Genomic DNA, 11949 nt, shown 5'->3' with positions numbered 1-11949 from the left:
TGTACAATTACAATCTAAAATTTACAATTATAATTTACAATTACAATTTAAAATTACAACTCGTTTTTTTTTCCATATCTATATTATCTAACACTTTCAACAACAATACTTTGAATTTCCCCTGACATAAATGAATGAAATACTAATTTTATTTGCGGTGAATTCAAAGCATTCTAACCTCACTTTAGAAACCTCCCCGACGAATCACGAACAACCACCAGAGGGCTAAAAATCAAAAGATCGATTGTTGTTTCCCACAAGTTATTCGTCAATGGTGGATTCTCAAATATCGAAAGGAAATTTTGGATTTCGATCAATTTCGATTTCGAGTCCTCCGCTGGAGCTTTCAGTAAGAGATTTCTAGGCCCTTGGATACTTAAATGCAACGTTAGTGAATATTTCTATTTTCACATACAGTGGCCCAGAAAAGTGTCCATGGCGAAATTAATTTAATTTTATCAATATCTCAAAAAAAAAAATGTATCTGTATGTAATCAAAGCACAGTTCTTAATCTTTCAAATGGGATAGATTCATGTTCAATAAAAATATTATTCTTGGAATAACTAAAAGAGGTCTCAAAGCGTTGATCTTTTAATTAGCTTTCGCACAGTGGTAGATACTAAAGGACCGAAGCTAATAGTATACATAATTTGTAAGATACAATACTGAAACGATTACTATTCTTTGTATAAAGAAATGTATCTGCAAATCTGAAAAGGTACTGTGACAACAGTAAAGCATTAGACTCCTAATACGAGTTCTCTTTTTATCATAGATTACATACTTATATTAAATACGACTTGTTTATAACTTGTTTATAGGTAGGAGTTTAATGCTTAACACACTTCTAAGTATGCAAAGTTCTCCATTTAAACTTCTTCATTATCTTAAATGATTTTTACAATAAGAAGATTACTTACAAGTTTGTTTAATAATCGAGAATGAACATTCTGAATACCATTTCCAAATCCTATTCCAAATTCCAAATTCTAAAGAGCCGCCACTGTACATTCTCTTGACTAATTAGAGAAACTTTTCCTTTATATACAAAGCTTACAGTGTTCTGTTGACCTTCTCACTGTTTCCCACTGCAAACTATGCTTTTATGTCTAGAAATGGGAGACACCGAATCGCAATTAAAGCGGCTTTTACTTCCGGCAGAAGAGACATTGTTCGAACAGTTACTAAGGTTCGGACTTTATATCGGCGCAGTATTCCAAGTTGTATGTTTATTGGCTATAGTGGTTTATCAAGCTGGTCCTTCAGATGGTATCGCTGCTTTAAAGGTATTTAAATGAGTAACTATTACAAGTACCAATAATTTATGGATATCAAGGTAATAACATTGTGAACTAATTGGAGGATGACCCAAGCGATGTGGAATGCTCTGAGAACAGTCCCCAGGTTACTCCTAGGAGACCTCATCGACCACGAAAACAAGAGAAGAAAAAAAGACGTTGAAGTACTTCCTATCCTCGCAAACTATTCATTATTTGTCTGTGGAACAGAAGAGATCTGAATATTCGCGCGGTCTTCTCCATAGGAAATGTTCAGTATTAATTTCATCGGTATCGTTTAACGAGTAATTTATATAATACGCATTTAAGTCTGATTTCTTATACTAATAATTAATTTTACAGTATCATTAAAATTGCGACTTTTGGTCGATTGGACTTGTAACGTTCTATGAATATATAAGGAATGTTTTTGATAATAAAAATACCAAATGCTTCTCAATTTCCTTGCAACACTCTTTGTAAGATAACTTACATATATTGCCAGATTTGTTGCAGATGCATATCTACATTGCTGCTTAGTGGCTAGTAGATAGAAGAAGAAAGAGAAATATTTAAAAAATAGCGACAATATTTGAGCTGTAACATTAGAAAAAAATTATTCTTCCTACGCAGTGAGTGAGTAAGTTTTATGTATCAAAGTGCCAAGTCATGTAACTTGATTACAATACTTAATGTACTTGCATTTGTTCGCTCTTTACATTCATTCAATTCTTGCTTTACAGTACTTGTACATTTGCTTAGATGTACATCTCTCTTAGCTGCAATGAAACATAGCTAGAGCCCCTGGGAGCCGCCACTGTATCAGACTACCCTGTTTACGCTCTCTGATGGTATAGTCGCTCTTTATATTCAATTAATTCTCGCTTTACATTACTTTTACATTTCCTTAGATATTTACCTCTCTTACTATTGTATATTGATATAATTAGCTCTAATTGAACATAGCTAGAGCCCCTGGGAGCCGCCACTGTACCATCCTACCCTGTTTACACTCTCTGATGGTAAAGTTGCTCTTTACATTCAATTAATTCTCGCTTTACATTACTTTTACATTACTTTTACATTTCCTTAGATATCTACCTCTCTTACCATTGTATATCGATATAATTAGCTCTAATTAAACATAGCTAGGGCCCCTGGGAGCCGCCACTGTACCATCCTACCCTGTTTACACCCTGATGGTAAAGTAGATCAAACTAACCAGCCCAATTCTGATCATTCCAGCGTCATCTGCAGATACCTCGTGAAACTTCGGCCTTGATGTCGGCCAACATCATCAGGTCACGTGACAATACTATATTGATACGTGTCGACGAAGGGAGCCACGATTCACTGCTCTGTGGCCAGTTGAGCTTACGCGGCGAGGTTTGCTCGTATCCTTTCTTTAATCGACTGTCCTCGCGGCTGTGTTGATTCCAGACATCACTGAGAAACAGCGTCGTCTAGAATAGTCCTCATCTCGGATTCAAAATGGGTTGTAAGTACATTGTATTTCCTCTATAAAGCCAGAAAATGTTTCTATTTACAACCCTCACCCTGATATATTAACCGTAACCTCGAATTCTCCACTTGTGCCACATACATATTGTTCAGGCCATCGAATCCTGGATTATCTCCATCTCCAGTTCCACCGTTAACACTATCTTGCTCATATTTTTCTTTGAGACTTCTAGTAGCGAAGCAATACTCCAATAAGCGAAGTAGACTTATTAAAATTAATCGGGGGAACAGAAACTAATGCAGACGCAGCCTTGTCTTTTGAACGGATGCAAGCTGGTGTATATAGTTGAATAGAGACGGTTTTTGTAAGACCTTGTGAAATTCACTCCTGATTCGCTCCTTACGTTTGTAATCTGTGTGCTTTTCAGTCAAATTCCTGGAGGTGATAAAGCCGTTCTGCAGTATACTCCCAGAAATAGAGAAGCCACAGCGAAAGGTACGTTTATGCAGATCTATATCCTACTCCTATATTTACTTATACTCTTCGAGTCTGACATTTACAATCTGTCCAAACTCTGGCTCGAAACCTCTTCCTCTAACAGGTTAACAGCATGGATATTCTTCCAGATCCAATTTCGGGAGAAGGTACTATGGACCGCGATCACGCTGTTCATCTTCTTAGTATGCTGTCAGGTAAAAAATCCCCATCGACGCTCTTCGTCTGTTTATATTTTACACTCTCAACTAACCGAATGTATTCATAGATTCCCCTGTTTGGTATCATGTCATCGGACAGCGCGGATCCCTTTTATTGGATTCGAGTTATCCTTGCGTCGAACAGAGGAACCCTCATGGAGCTGGGAATCTCCCCTATCGTTACGTCTGGTCTAATCATGCAGCTGTTGAGCGGTGCAAAGATCATTGAAGTTGGGGACACTCCGAAGGACAGAGCACTTTTTAACGGCGCACAGAAACGTAAAGAAAGATACATCTCCTTTGCTCTCCAATCACATTTCGTTCTAACGTTAATACTCTTTTACAGTGTTCGGTATGGTCATCACTGTTGGCCAAGCCATTGTGTACGTGATGACTGGGATGTACGGCGATCCAACCGAGATAGGAGCAGGAGTTTGTTTATTGATCATTATCCAATTGTTCGTTGCTGGATTGATCGTACTGTTACTGGACGAACTTCTCCAGAAAGGATACGGATTGGGAAGTGGTATCTCTCTCTTCATCGCAACAAATATTTGCGAAACAATTGTATGGAAAGCGTTCTCTCCCACTACGGTTAACACTGGTAAGTTTCTAATGTTTCCTCATCGATATGCTTGGAATTTTTGAATTTTTGCAATTACAATCTACCATTTTTGTAACTTGGTTAACTGTGCTCCGTAACACTTTTATTCCAGGGCGTGGTACAGAATTTGAAGGCGCTGTGATTGCCCTGTTCCATTTATTAGCTACGAGGCAAGACAAAGTTCGAGCTCTTCGCGAGGCGTTTTACAGACAGAACCTTCCCAATCTCATGAACCTGCTGGCCACGGTCTTAGTATTCGCTATAGTGATTTACTTCCAGGTAATGCTACCTAATTAAATCCAAACACGCCTAGAAGCTCGGATCATGAAGTTAATCGTTCCGTTATCGACAGGGCTTCCGCGTGGACTTGCCAATAAAATCTGCCAGGTACAGAGGCCAGTACAGCAGCTACCCTATCAAGCTGTTCTATACCAGCAACATACCGATCATTCTCCAATCGGCGCTCGTCTCCAATCTCTACGTCATCTCGCAAATGCTGGCCGTCAAGTTCCAAGGAAACATGATCGTTAATCTCCTGGGAGAATGGTCCGACGTCGGCGGCGGTGGTCCAGCTAGATCTTACCCCGTCGGAGGGCTGTGCTACTACCTGTCACCGCCGGAGTCCGTGGGACACATCCTTCAGGATCCTATTCACGCCGTCCTCTACATACTCTTCATGCTCGGATCTTGTGCGTTCTTCTCCAAGACGTGGATCGAGGTTTCCGGAAGTTCAGCAAAAGACGTAAGTATTCTTTCTGATAATCGCTCTTTAACCTGCTGGCTTCCTTCTATTCGATTTACCCTCTTTAATCATTTCACATTGGATTGAATTTGTTTAATCAATTTAAAAATAATATACCACCTTGTAGAGAATGGTAGGACGAAACTTCTTCATATACATGGTTTGTTCGTACAATGTTTAGCTTCAGGAATAAAAATTGAAAAGTTAAAAGTTACAATTTTAACGTGAACTTCTCCTAAGATACTCTGTCGACATGAAATGATTAATGAATAAATGAAATCGGTTTCCAGATCGCTAAGCAATTGAAGGAGCAACAGATGGTGATGAGAGGGCACAGAGACAACTCGATGATTCACGAACTGAACAGATACATACCGACTGCTGCGGCGTTCGGTGGCCTGTGCATCGGTGCCCTGTCCGTGTTGGCCGATTTCCTTGGGGCGATCGGCTCCGGCACCGGTATTCTCCTCGCCGTCACGATCATATATCAATACTTTGAGATCTTCGTTAGGGAACAAAGTGAAATGGGTGGCATGAGTACGCTACTCTTCTAATCTTCATCCCCCATAGACTTTAAAAGTGAACATTTTTCAATTCTCAAGAACTGAATAATATAATTTATTGTAAAGTAAGCCCACACGACGCTGTTAACGACGTTGATCAGTCGAGGGACTGGAAATGAAAAGTCTTCGACACGAATCGAACCGCACAGCTCTTGTTCCCCCTTTATTCTCTTCATTAAAAACGAACGCATTCATACAGAAACATATATGTATATATATATACATCAGGATGTGTTAATTTAGAGCATTATTCTAATTTTTTCAAATGCTGATTGAAAAATTTACAGTAGATTACAAAACAAAAATTTTCTCTCTCCTTTCGAGAGTATTTTTCATGAACTGAAGAATATTTTAAGAAAATCGAAGTACGCAGTTTCGTAGAGCACAAGATTATCTACAAAAAGGTCTTACGAGTCAAGTTTGTACGACCGATACTTTTCGAATTATTTACCTAGAAATAAAATCTTTAATTGAACCTGATGTAAAGTCTTTCAGAGAAGCTTCTCGGAAATAACTCGTAAAATATCGATTTTTCGAAAGTGATACAAGGGAGCTTCTTTGTAGAGAATTAAATTGTCTACAAAAAATTTTCTATACAAATTTTTCATGAAATCGATATTTTCGGAGATATTCGTTCTGTCAAACATATCTCAAATTTAAAATACGACTCGATATGTCAGATAATTTATGGATCTTCTTTTTCATCTTCTGATTACATTTATTAAAAATTACAAAAATATTTCCCGTGCATGTCAAATGCATGTATCAATCGACCAGCCAAGTTTTATCAGTTTTTCAATCAGCCCTCAACTAAAAAAAATAATGTTACTCTAACACAACAAACCCTAAGATATACATATATACATATGTAACGCGACAGTCTTCTTGAAAGAATATTTTTCTTTTACATACACTTGTTACATACTTAAAGAATATTTCATTGTCCATCATGTATTGGATATCGTCATCGTCAACATTCATTTACGCGTCACGAAACGATTGTACCGTCTTTTATATGTAGATGAAAGATTGATAACGATTCTACGCTGTGCCAATTAATACCGAAAAGGCATTATCAAGCATTTTTGACAGAGCGTAGAAGTCAGCACTCGGTCACGAAAGCGCTCGAATGCGAATAAACGGAACGTTTCGGCGTCGAACGGTCCGGTTTCGCACGCATGGATGGAATATCTTTCATACAACGAGCACTGTACATAGAAAGAAAGTAATTAAATATTTTCAGCATTTTTTACTAGCGTTTTATGCTCCGAGCGACGAAGGAGCCACGCGAAACGCTCTCTTCTTCTCTAAAAGCGAGCGCGAATTAAAATCGTCAGAGACATTTATACGGATAACAAACCATCGCATAATATCTAATCATTCGTTCGGTTGGGTCGAGACGCTCGTCCAGAGTATTCGCGCAACTAGTTCGCTCATCATAGATAATACATCATTCCTATATTGATTAAAAGTTAAATTAATATTCGTTTCATCGTGTGTATTTAGGAGAATGTGCTTTTATAAAAACCGAAACTTAATAGTTTCCGTCTTCTCTTTCATCCTGTTCCTTTCGCTCACCTCGAACAGTAAGACGCAGAACAAATATGAAAGAAGGAGAGCGAGCTGCGTATTTGTGCAACGTATTACGTACTGTATATTATTTAGCTATATACGAATATCGGTAAAAGTTTTGTTTCTTATTTTATACGATACGAAAATGCTGTCTTTTATTTTGTACTTAGAGCTGTTATTAAAAATTTCCTCCAAACTCTACTCGTTGTTGTACAATTCCAACGCAATGAACTTGGAGAATTCCGTAGACTTCGAATAGATGTTTACTTTAGGGAAGATTAGCCAGCAGTATTAACAAGCATCGAATACTAAATTTGATCAAATATCAACCCACAAAGCAGTTATTTAATCATACTTGTACACTTGTCAGTTTTGGTCTGGTTCGCAAGACCTATTCGCAAGAATTATTACATAGCCAACTTGTTAGATTCGATATTAGAATGTATTAACAAGCATCGAACACTAAATTTGATCAAATATCAACCCACAAAGCAGATATTTAATCATACTTGCACACTTGTCAGTTTTGGTCTGGTTCGCAAGACCTATTCACAAGAATTATTACATAGCCAACTTGTTAGATTCGATATTAGAATGTATTAACAAGCATCGAACACTAAATTTGATCAAATATCAACCCACAAAGCAGATATTTAATCATACTTGTACACTTGTCAGTTTTGGACTGGTTCGCAACACCTATTCGCAAGAATTATTACACAATTACAGACAATCTGTTAATTGGTAGATGAACTATTTGTTTTCGTTGTAAAATAGGGTGGCGTAGAGTGGCCCTAGAGTATGAATATTGGCTAGAAGAATTAAACGAAGCGTTTCCGTGAACCTCGCGTTTGGAGTAGACGTGTCCGTGTCCCTCCAAGCTATATTGGCTCCTTCGTTGCGCGTGAATAGGGCTGGCGATGGGACGTTCTCCCGCATGTAAGCCCACACACACTCCTTCATTATAGTGTTTATCTAAAAAATGATAGAATTCCATCGAGAATGTCGTCTAGGTCCAGTCACCGTGCAATCTATTAATCTAGAAACTGCGACGCACCTGATGGGGTTCTAAAACGGGCAAAATGTCCCTTATGCTCGCCAATGGCGGCGGCAGTAATTGTCCAAGGGCCATCACGCTTACCAGCGAGACGCCTGCTTCCGTGTTCCAGTTGGCCATAACAGTAGCAGCGATTCCTCTCAATAAAACCGAACAATACGCTAAAGCTGGCCTATACCAAGCAGTCAACTCCAACAATGTCCACAACAAGGGCACGTCTCTGAACATTCGATGAATTTGTAAGTCTCTCTCTATGGTGACCTGCAACGCAACAATTTTATCTCATCTTGCGTACACAAATTGCATGCAATCAATCTATGGTGACCTGCAACGTAACAAGTTTATCTCATCTTGCGTACACAAATTGCATGCAACCAATCTATGGTGACCTGCAACGTAACAAGTTTATCTCATCCTGCGTACACAAATTGCATGCAATCAATCTATGGTGACCTGCAACGTAACAAGTTTATCTCATCCTGCATACACAAATTGCACGGAACCAATCGCAAGGATTAAATGAAACCTCCACTCATGTTGGGAGTTTACGACATGAAGATTAAAGAGTACTCTAGTTAAAAATATTCACTACGCTGAGTTAAATTCCTACATACTTTTGTAAACTCTTCGTCAGGCCATGGTAGTCCATTGTACATGACATCGGGTGAAATGATCTCAACCAACAGTAAACTGACTATCGTCAAGGCATCAAGGTTCACTGGGTATCGTTCCGATTCCTTGTTGCTGCAGCAAGCCTGCAATATTTAAATGTTTACTGAACTGCGAAGAGGGTTGTTACTTTTAGGACTGTTACCTTTATGACGTCCATCAGTAGAATTTTATTTAGAGCGATGGTCTCTTTGTCGACCGTGTTTTCCGGCGGTGGTTTCCGCGGGCCATGGCCAATTACACCAGCGTGGAATACAGAGGAATGCTTTTGAGCTAACATCGTGCTCGTGACCTGTTTGTGATTCTGGTGTAAGAGCAACATCTCTTCGAATTTCGGTTCGAACTTCTCTTTGGCTCCAAAATATTTGGCGGGATCGTCGTTGATACTGTACGTCAAAATCTCTCTTAACGCCAATGCACGAGCGCATGGAGAATAACAGGTCAAATCCTTCAGCAAGTGGCAAACTATCTTGACGCTCTGTTGCTTCTTTGTAACATCATCCTCCGCTATGCATAAAAAGAAGTACTGGATCACAGCTCTGGTTAACTTGAGAGCGAGCTCCACATTTGGTAGAAAGTTGTCCTTCTCCGATGTGCTGAACAAGTCCAACATCTTTGCGATGTCATTAGCTAGCTCAAAGTCCCTTGTCTTCGTTAACAATGAGGACATCTGATGTAAATTGGATTTGATAGCATGCGTGATCATCTTCGATCGAAAGATGATTGCTTTGTTCGATTTCTCCCATCTGAAAGAGACTTGGCGTTATCATTTCCTCAAGTATGCAACCGTACAGCTAAATCTCTCAATGTACTTACTGCAACAGTATCGTAAGGTTCTGAAAAAATTGTCTTCTCTCTTGCTTCTCCATAACGTTCTTATAATTTATCTCCCTGAGTGCTTGTTCCACTACTTGAGCAAAGTAGCCATGACTCGCTAACATATTCTCTGCTTCGACCTTATTCGCAGGGAAGACTACGACATTGTTCGAAACGAGTCTTATCAGAGCAGCAAGATGGAAAGTGGTTGTTGCTTTGATCAACATATATGAGGCTGCGGATATCAATAGGTTGGCGCTTTGGCTACCGAGGAAGCACAGCAATCTGACAGCAGTTTGGACGCGTAGAGGATTCTGGTTGAGAAGCAGAGGCAACACGACAGGCAGTTCTTGTTTGATGGAGGTCAATAAAGCGATATTCGCAGATTGTGGCCCATGTGTTCTTAGAAGAAGATCGATTTCTTCCAACACTAGCTCCAGTATTTCGCTGCACACACTCTTTACGCTTTGGGCTGCGTTGACACTGTGGTAGCCAACGTTGCTGGTGTTTAAAGCAGTGTCCAATAAGATATTTATTATCTGCGATGCACCTTGCTCGCAGCCTAAGATCAGATGCACAGTCAAGTCTATCAGAGCTTCTGGCTGGTTGTCGAAGTACTTGCACCAGTCTGCCGCAAACAGGGCCAATTGTGGAATTATATCTGGTTTCACTGGAACGAAGAACAGGAGAAGAAATGAAATAACTTGTTAGAATGGAATACAACAGCATGACGATACATTTACGTACAGGTTTGCAACACATCGCTGGTTATTGCTTTTAGAAGAGTCTGAGAGAGGGATGCTAGATTCAGAAGAAATGGAACCGTAGCTAATTTCTGTTTCTTTGTGTCTTCGTCGACCGTCATGTCCTCATTCAAACTCCACTGAAAATATTATTAAATGACTTTTAAACAATTTTTATTAATATACTATAAATATAGTATCGCAAGATTCCAGTTTACTTTGAATAAGTCCAATAAGGCAGTACTGATGTCCTGAAAGTGACTGCTGGCTAGGTGTCCCAGGATTCCAACGACTGAATTCAATTTAGGATTCTTGACGTTGTGTTCGTAACCCATGCTGCAGAAGTCTTTTAGACCGCAAGACAACACTCTGGTGATGACCGTGTTTGGGAAACAGCTTCCAACGTGGGCAACCACCCAGTCAAAGTGAGGACTGTGTAACACGCTGGTGTCCAGCAACGCCTTGATACAAGATTCCGTGTCGGAATGCATGAGACACTGAAGACATTGAGCGGTGATGTCGATCAACGTCCGAGTGGCTCGACACGACATCCATTGTTGGAGAAAATCGTTGATTCCGGCATTGCCAGGCAAGTTACCACGCTTTGCATAGTCGGAGGACAATTTACCTAAGACACGACACTTTTGTACTTTTCTGTAATGAATTTTTGGCGATAGATACTTTAAATACCGAATAAAACCAATTCGAAATGCTTGAATAATTATATACCCAGTAATTCCAGTGACCATGCAGAAATGATCGGTGCCCATGCCTCTGGATTTCCATTAATGAAACTGCTCAAAACAGCGTGAATCTCTGCTATGATGGTCTCTTCGCTGATTGCCATATTTTGATTTGTCTGTGAAAATTTAGTCTACGAATTATAAGAGAAGTTGTTGTAGGAGGTTTGTTAATGAACTTACTTCGATTTGGCGAACATGTTTGGTGACAGCGACGAAGAACACGTTACAAAAGTATTCGAGTACAGCATCTCTAGCTGCAGGTACACTCCTCAGGAGAGACAAGGCGGTACGAGTCACGTCAAGGGTGCTCGTGCCATGGGTTGGTCTGACCGCTCCAGAAATGAACTTCCTCACTTCTGACAATATATCTTGCGGAGACGGTTCTCCCATTGAGTGCAACATTTTTATTAATCAATTCTTAATTAAAAAATGGGACACTATTTGGGAAATTAAGGACATATCTTTTGTTAGAGATATGTATCTTTATATCTGTGATTAGATATAATTATGGGTCCAAGAAGAAGTGGAATTATTGTAGAATTGTAGTAGAGTAGTGGAGTGTAGAGGTTATGGGTCTTATAATGAGTAACATTGTTGTTATTGTTGTTACTACAGTACTTGGGCAAAATTGCTCAAAAATTACTCTGTTGGTAGGTTATGTTAAGGAAATGTGACGGTTTAAGGGAAATCATGGAAAAGGGATGTGGACATCATTTTCGAATGGCAATTTTATCGCGAAATAGCGCAGAAATGCAGAAATGCGTGGAAATTAGTAATTAGAATAGAGTAGCCAAGCTCACAACGCGAATTCAGGCTGCGATTGCCGCTCGCGCATGCGCGTTAGCAATATGGAAATATTCATAAAAATAATAATTTTGGCATAATAATAACGAATGCACTTATTATTTTATTATTTCATATAAATTGAAGCTGCGTTTAGGGAACACTTTAGTTACAATCATTGCAAATGGCGATTATAGGTTAGCAGTATGAATTTATAGATAC

At 39.3% G+C, this 11949-nt stretch overlaps 3 protein-coding genes across 6 annotated transcripts; 2 read left to right on the top strand and 1 right to left on the bottom strand.

Annotated features, from left to right (window-relative positions):
• The first annotated feature begins 203 nt into the window (after nucleotides 1–203).
• On the top strand, nucleotides 204–1738 carry LOC128882047 (protein anon-73B1). Its single transcript, XM_054133615.1, has 3 exons — nucleotides 204–387; nucleotides 1115–1287; nucleotides 1364–1738. Exons 1-3 carry the CDS (start codon nucleotides 381–383, stop codon nucleotides 1460–1462), a joined length of 279 nt encoding a protein of 92 aa, XP_053989590.1. The 5' UTR covers nucleotides 204–380; the 3' UTR covers nucleotides 1463–1738.
• Nucleotides 1739–1810: 72 nt separating this feature from the next.
• Nucleotides 1811–7117, top strand: LOC128882046 (protein transport protein Sec61 subunit alpha). Of its 3 annotated transcripts, XM_054133613.1 has the most exons (10): nucleotides 1811–1918; nucleotides 2022–2129; nucleotides 2524–2776; nucleotides 3168–3235; nucleotides 3367–3432; nucleotides 3504–3714; nucleotides 3782–4039; nucleotides 4152–4318; nucleotides 4392–4781; nucleotides 5072–7117. In XM_054133613.1, the coding sequence occupies exons 3-10, from the start codon at nucleotides 2770–2772 to the stop codon at nucleotides 5333–5335; spliced, it is 1431 nt and encodes a 476-aa protein (XP_053989588.1). In that variant the 5' UTR covers nucleotides 1811–1918; nucleotides 2022–2129; nucleotides 2524–2769; the 3' UTR covers nucleotides 5336–7117. The 3 variants fall into 3 exon arrangements, with proteins under 3 accessions (XP_053989588.1, XP_053989586.1, XP_053989587.1); XM_054133611.1 differs by having other exon boundaries at nucleotides 2022–2776; XM_054133612.1 differs by having other exon boundaries at nucleotides 1896–2776.
• On the bottom strand, nucleotides 5481–11851 carry LOC128882043 (integrator complex subunit 5). Of its 2 annotated transcripts, none has more exons than XM_054133603.1 (9): nucleotides 11125–11851; nucleotides 10931–11075; nucleotides 10420–10829; nucleotides 10206–10341; nucleotides 9459–10128; nucleotides 8788–9388; nucleotides 8588–8728; nucleotides 7974–8234; nucleotides 5481–7891 (listed from the first exon to the last, which is right to left on the bottom strand). In XM_054133603.1, the coding sequence occupies exons 1-9, from the start codon at nucleotides 11344–11346 to the stop codon at nucleotides 7670–7672; spliced, it is 2808 nt and encodes a 935-aa protein (XP_053989578.1). In that variant the 5' UTR covers nucleotides 11347–11851; the 3' UTR covers nucleotides 5481–7669. The 2 variants fall into 2 exon arrangements, with proteins under 2 accessions (XP_053989578.1, XP_053989579.1); XM_054133604.1 differs by having other exon boundaries at nucleotides 10931–11060; nucleotides 11125–11850.
• Between the last annotated feature and the right edge of the window lie 98 nt (nucleotides 11852–11949).

The sequence above is a fragment of the Hylaeus volcanicus genome, chromosome 9 (genome assembly GCF_026283585.1).
Source record: "Hylaeus volcanicus isolate JK05 chromosome 9, UHH_iyHylVolc1.0_haploid, whole genome shotgun sequence".
Lineage (NCBI taxonomy): Eukaryota > Metazoa > Arthropoda > Insecta > Hymenoptera > Colletidae > Hylaeus > Hylaeus volcanicus.
This window is presented reverse-complemented; position numbering and strand designations above follow the sequence as displayed.

Excerpts from the sequence above, each read along its gene's own strand:
- LOC128882047 (XM_054133615.1), top strand. Across the intron at positions 1,288-1,363 it reads ATGGTATCGCTGCTTTAAAG|GATGACCCAAGCGATGTGGA; the intron begins GTATTTAAATGA and ends AACTAATTGGAG.
- LOC128882046 (XM_054133613.1), top strand. Across the intron at positions 3,236-3,366 it reads TAGAGAAGCCACAGCGAAAG|ATCCAATTTCGGGAGAAGGT; the intron begins GTACGTTTATGC and ends ATATTCTTCCAG. Across the intron at positions 4,319-4,391 it reads CTATAGTGATTTACTTCCAG|GGCTTCCGCGTGGACTTGCC; the intron begins GTAATGCTACCT and ends CGTTATCGACAG.
- LOC128882043 (XM_054133603.1), bottom strand. The coding sequence starts at position 11,346 with ATGTTGCACTCAATGGGAGAACCGTCTCCGCAAGATATATTGTCAGAA. Across the intron at positions 10,830-10,930 it reads ATGGTCACTGGAATTACTGG|GTAAATTGTCCTCCGACTAT; the intron begins GTATATAATTAT and ends GTCGTGTCTTAG. Across the intron at positions 10,342-10,419 it reads CCTTATTGGACTTATTCAAA|TGGAGTTTGAATGAGGACAT; the intron begins GTAAACTGGAAT and ends TAATATTTTCAG.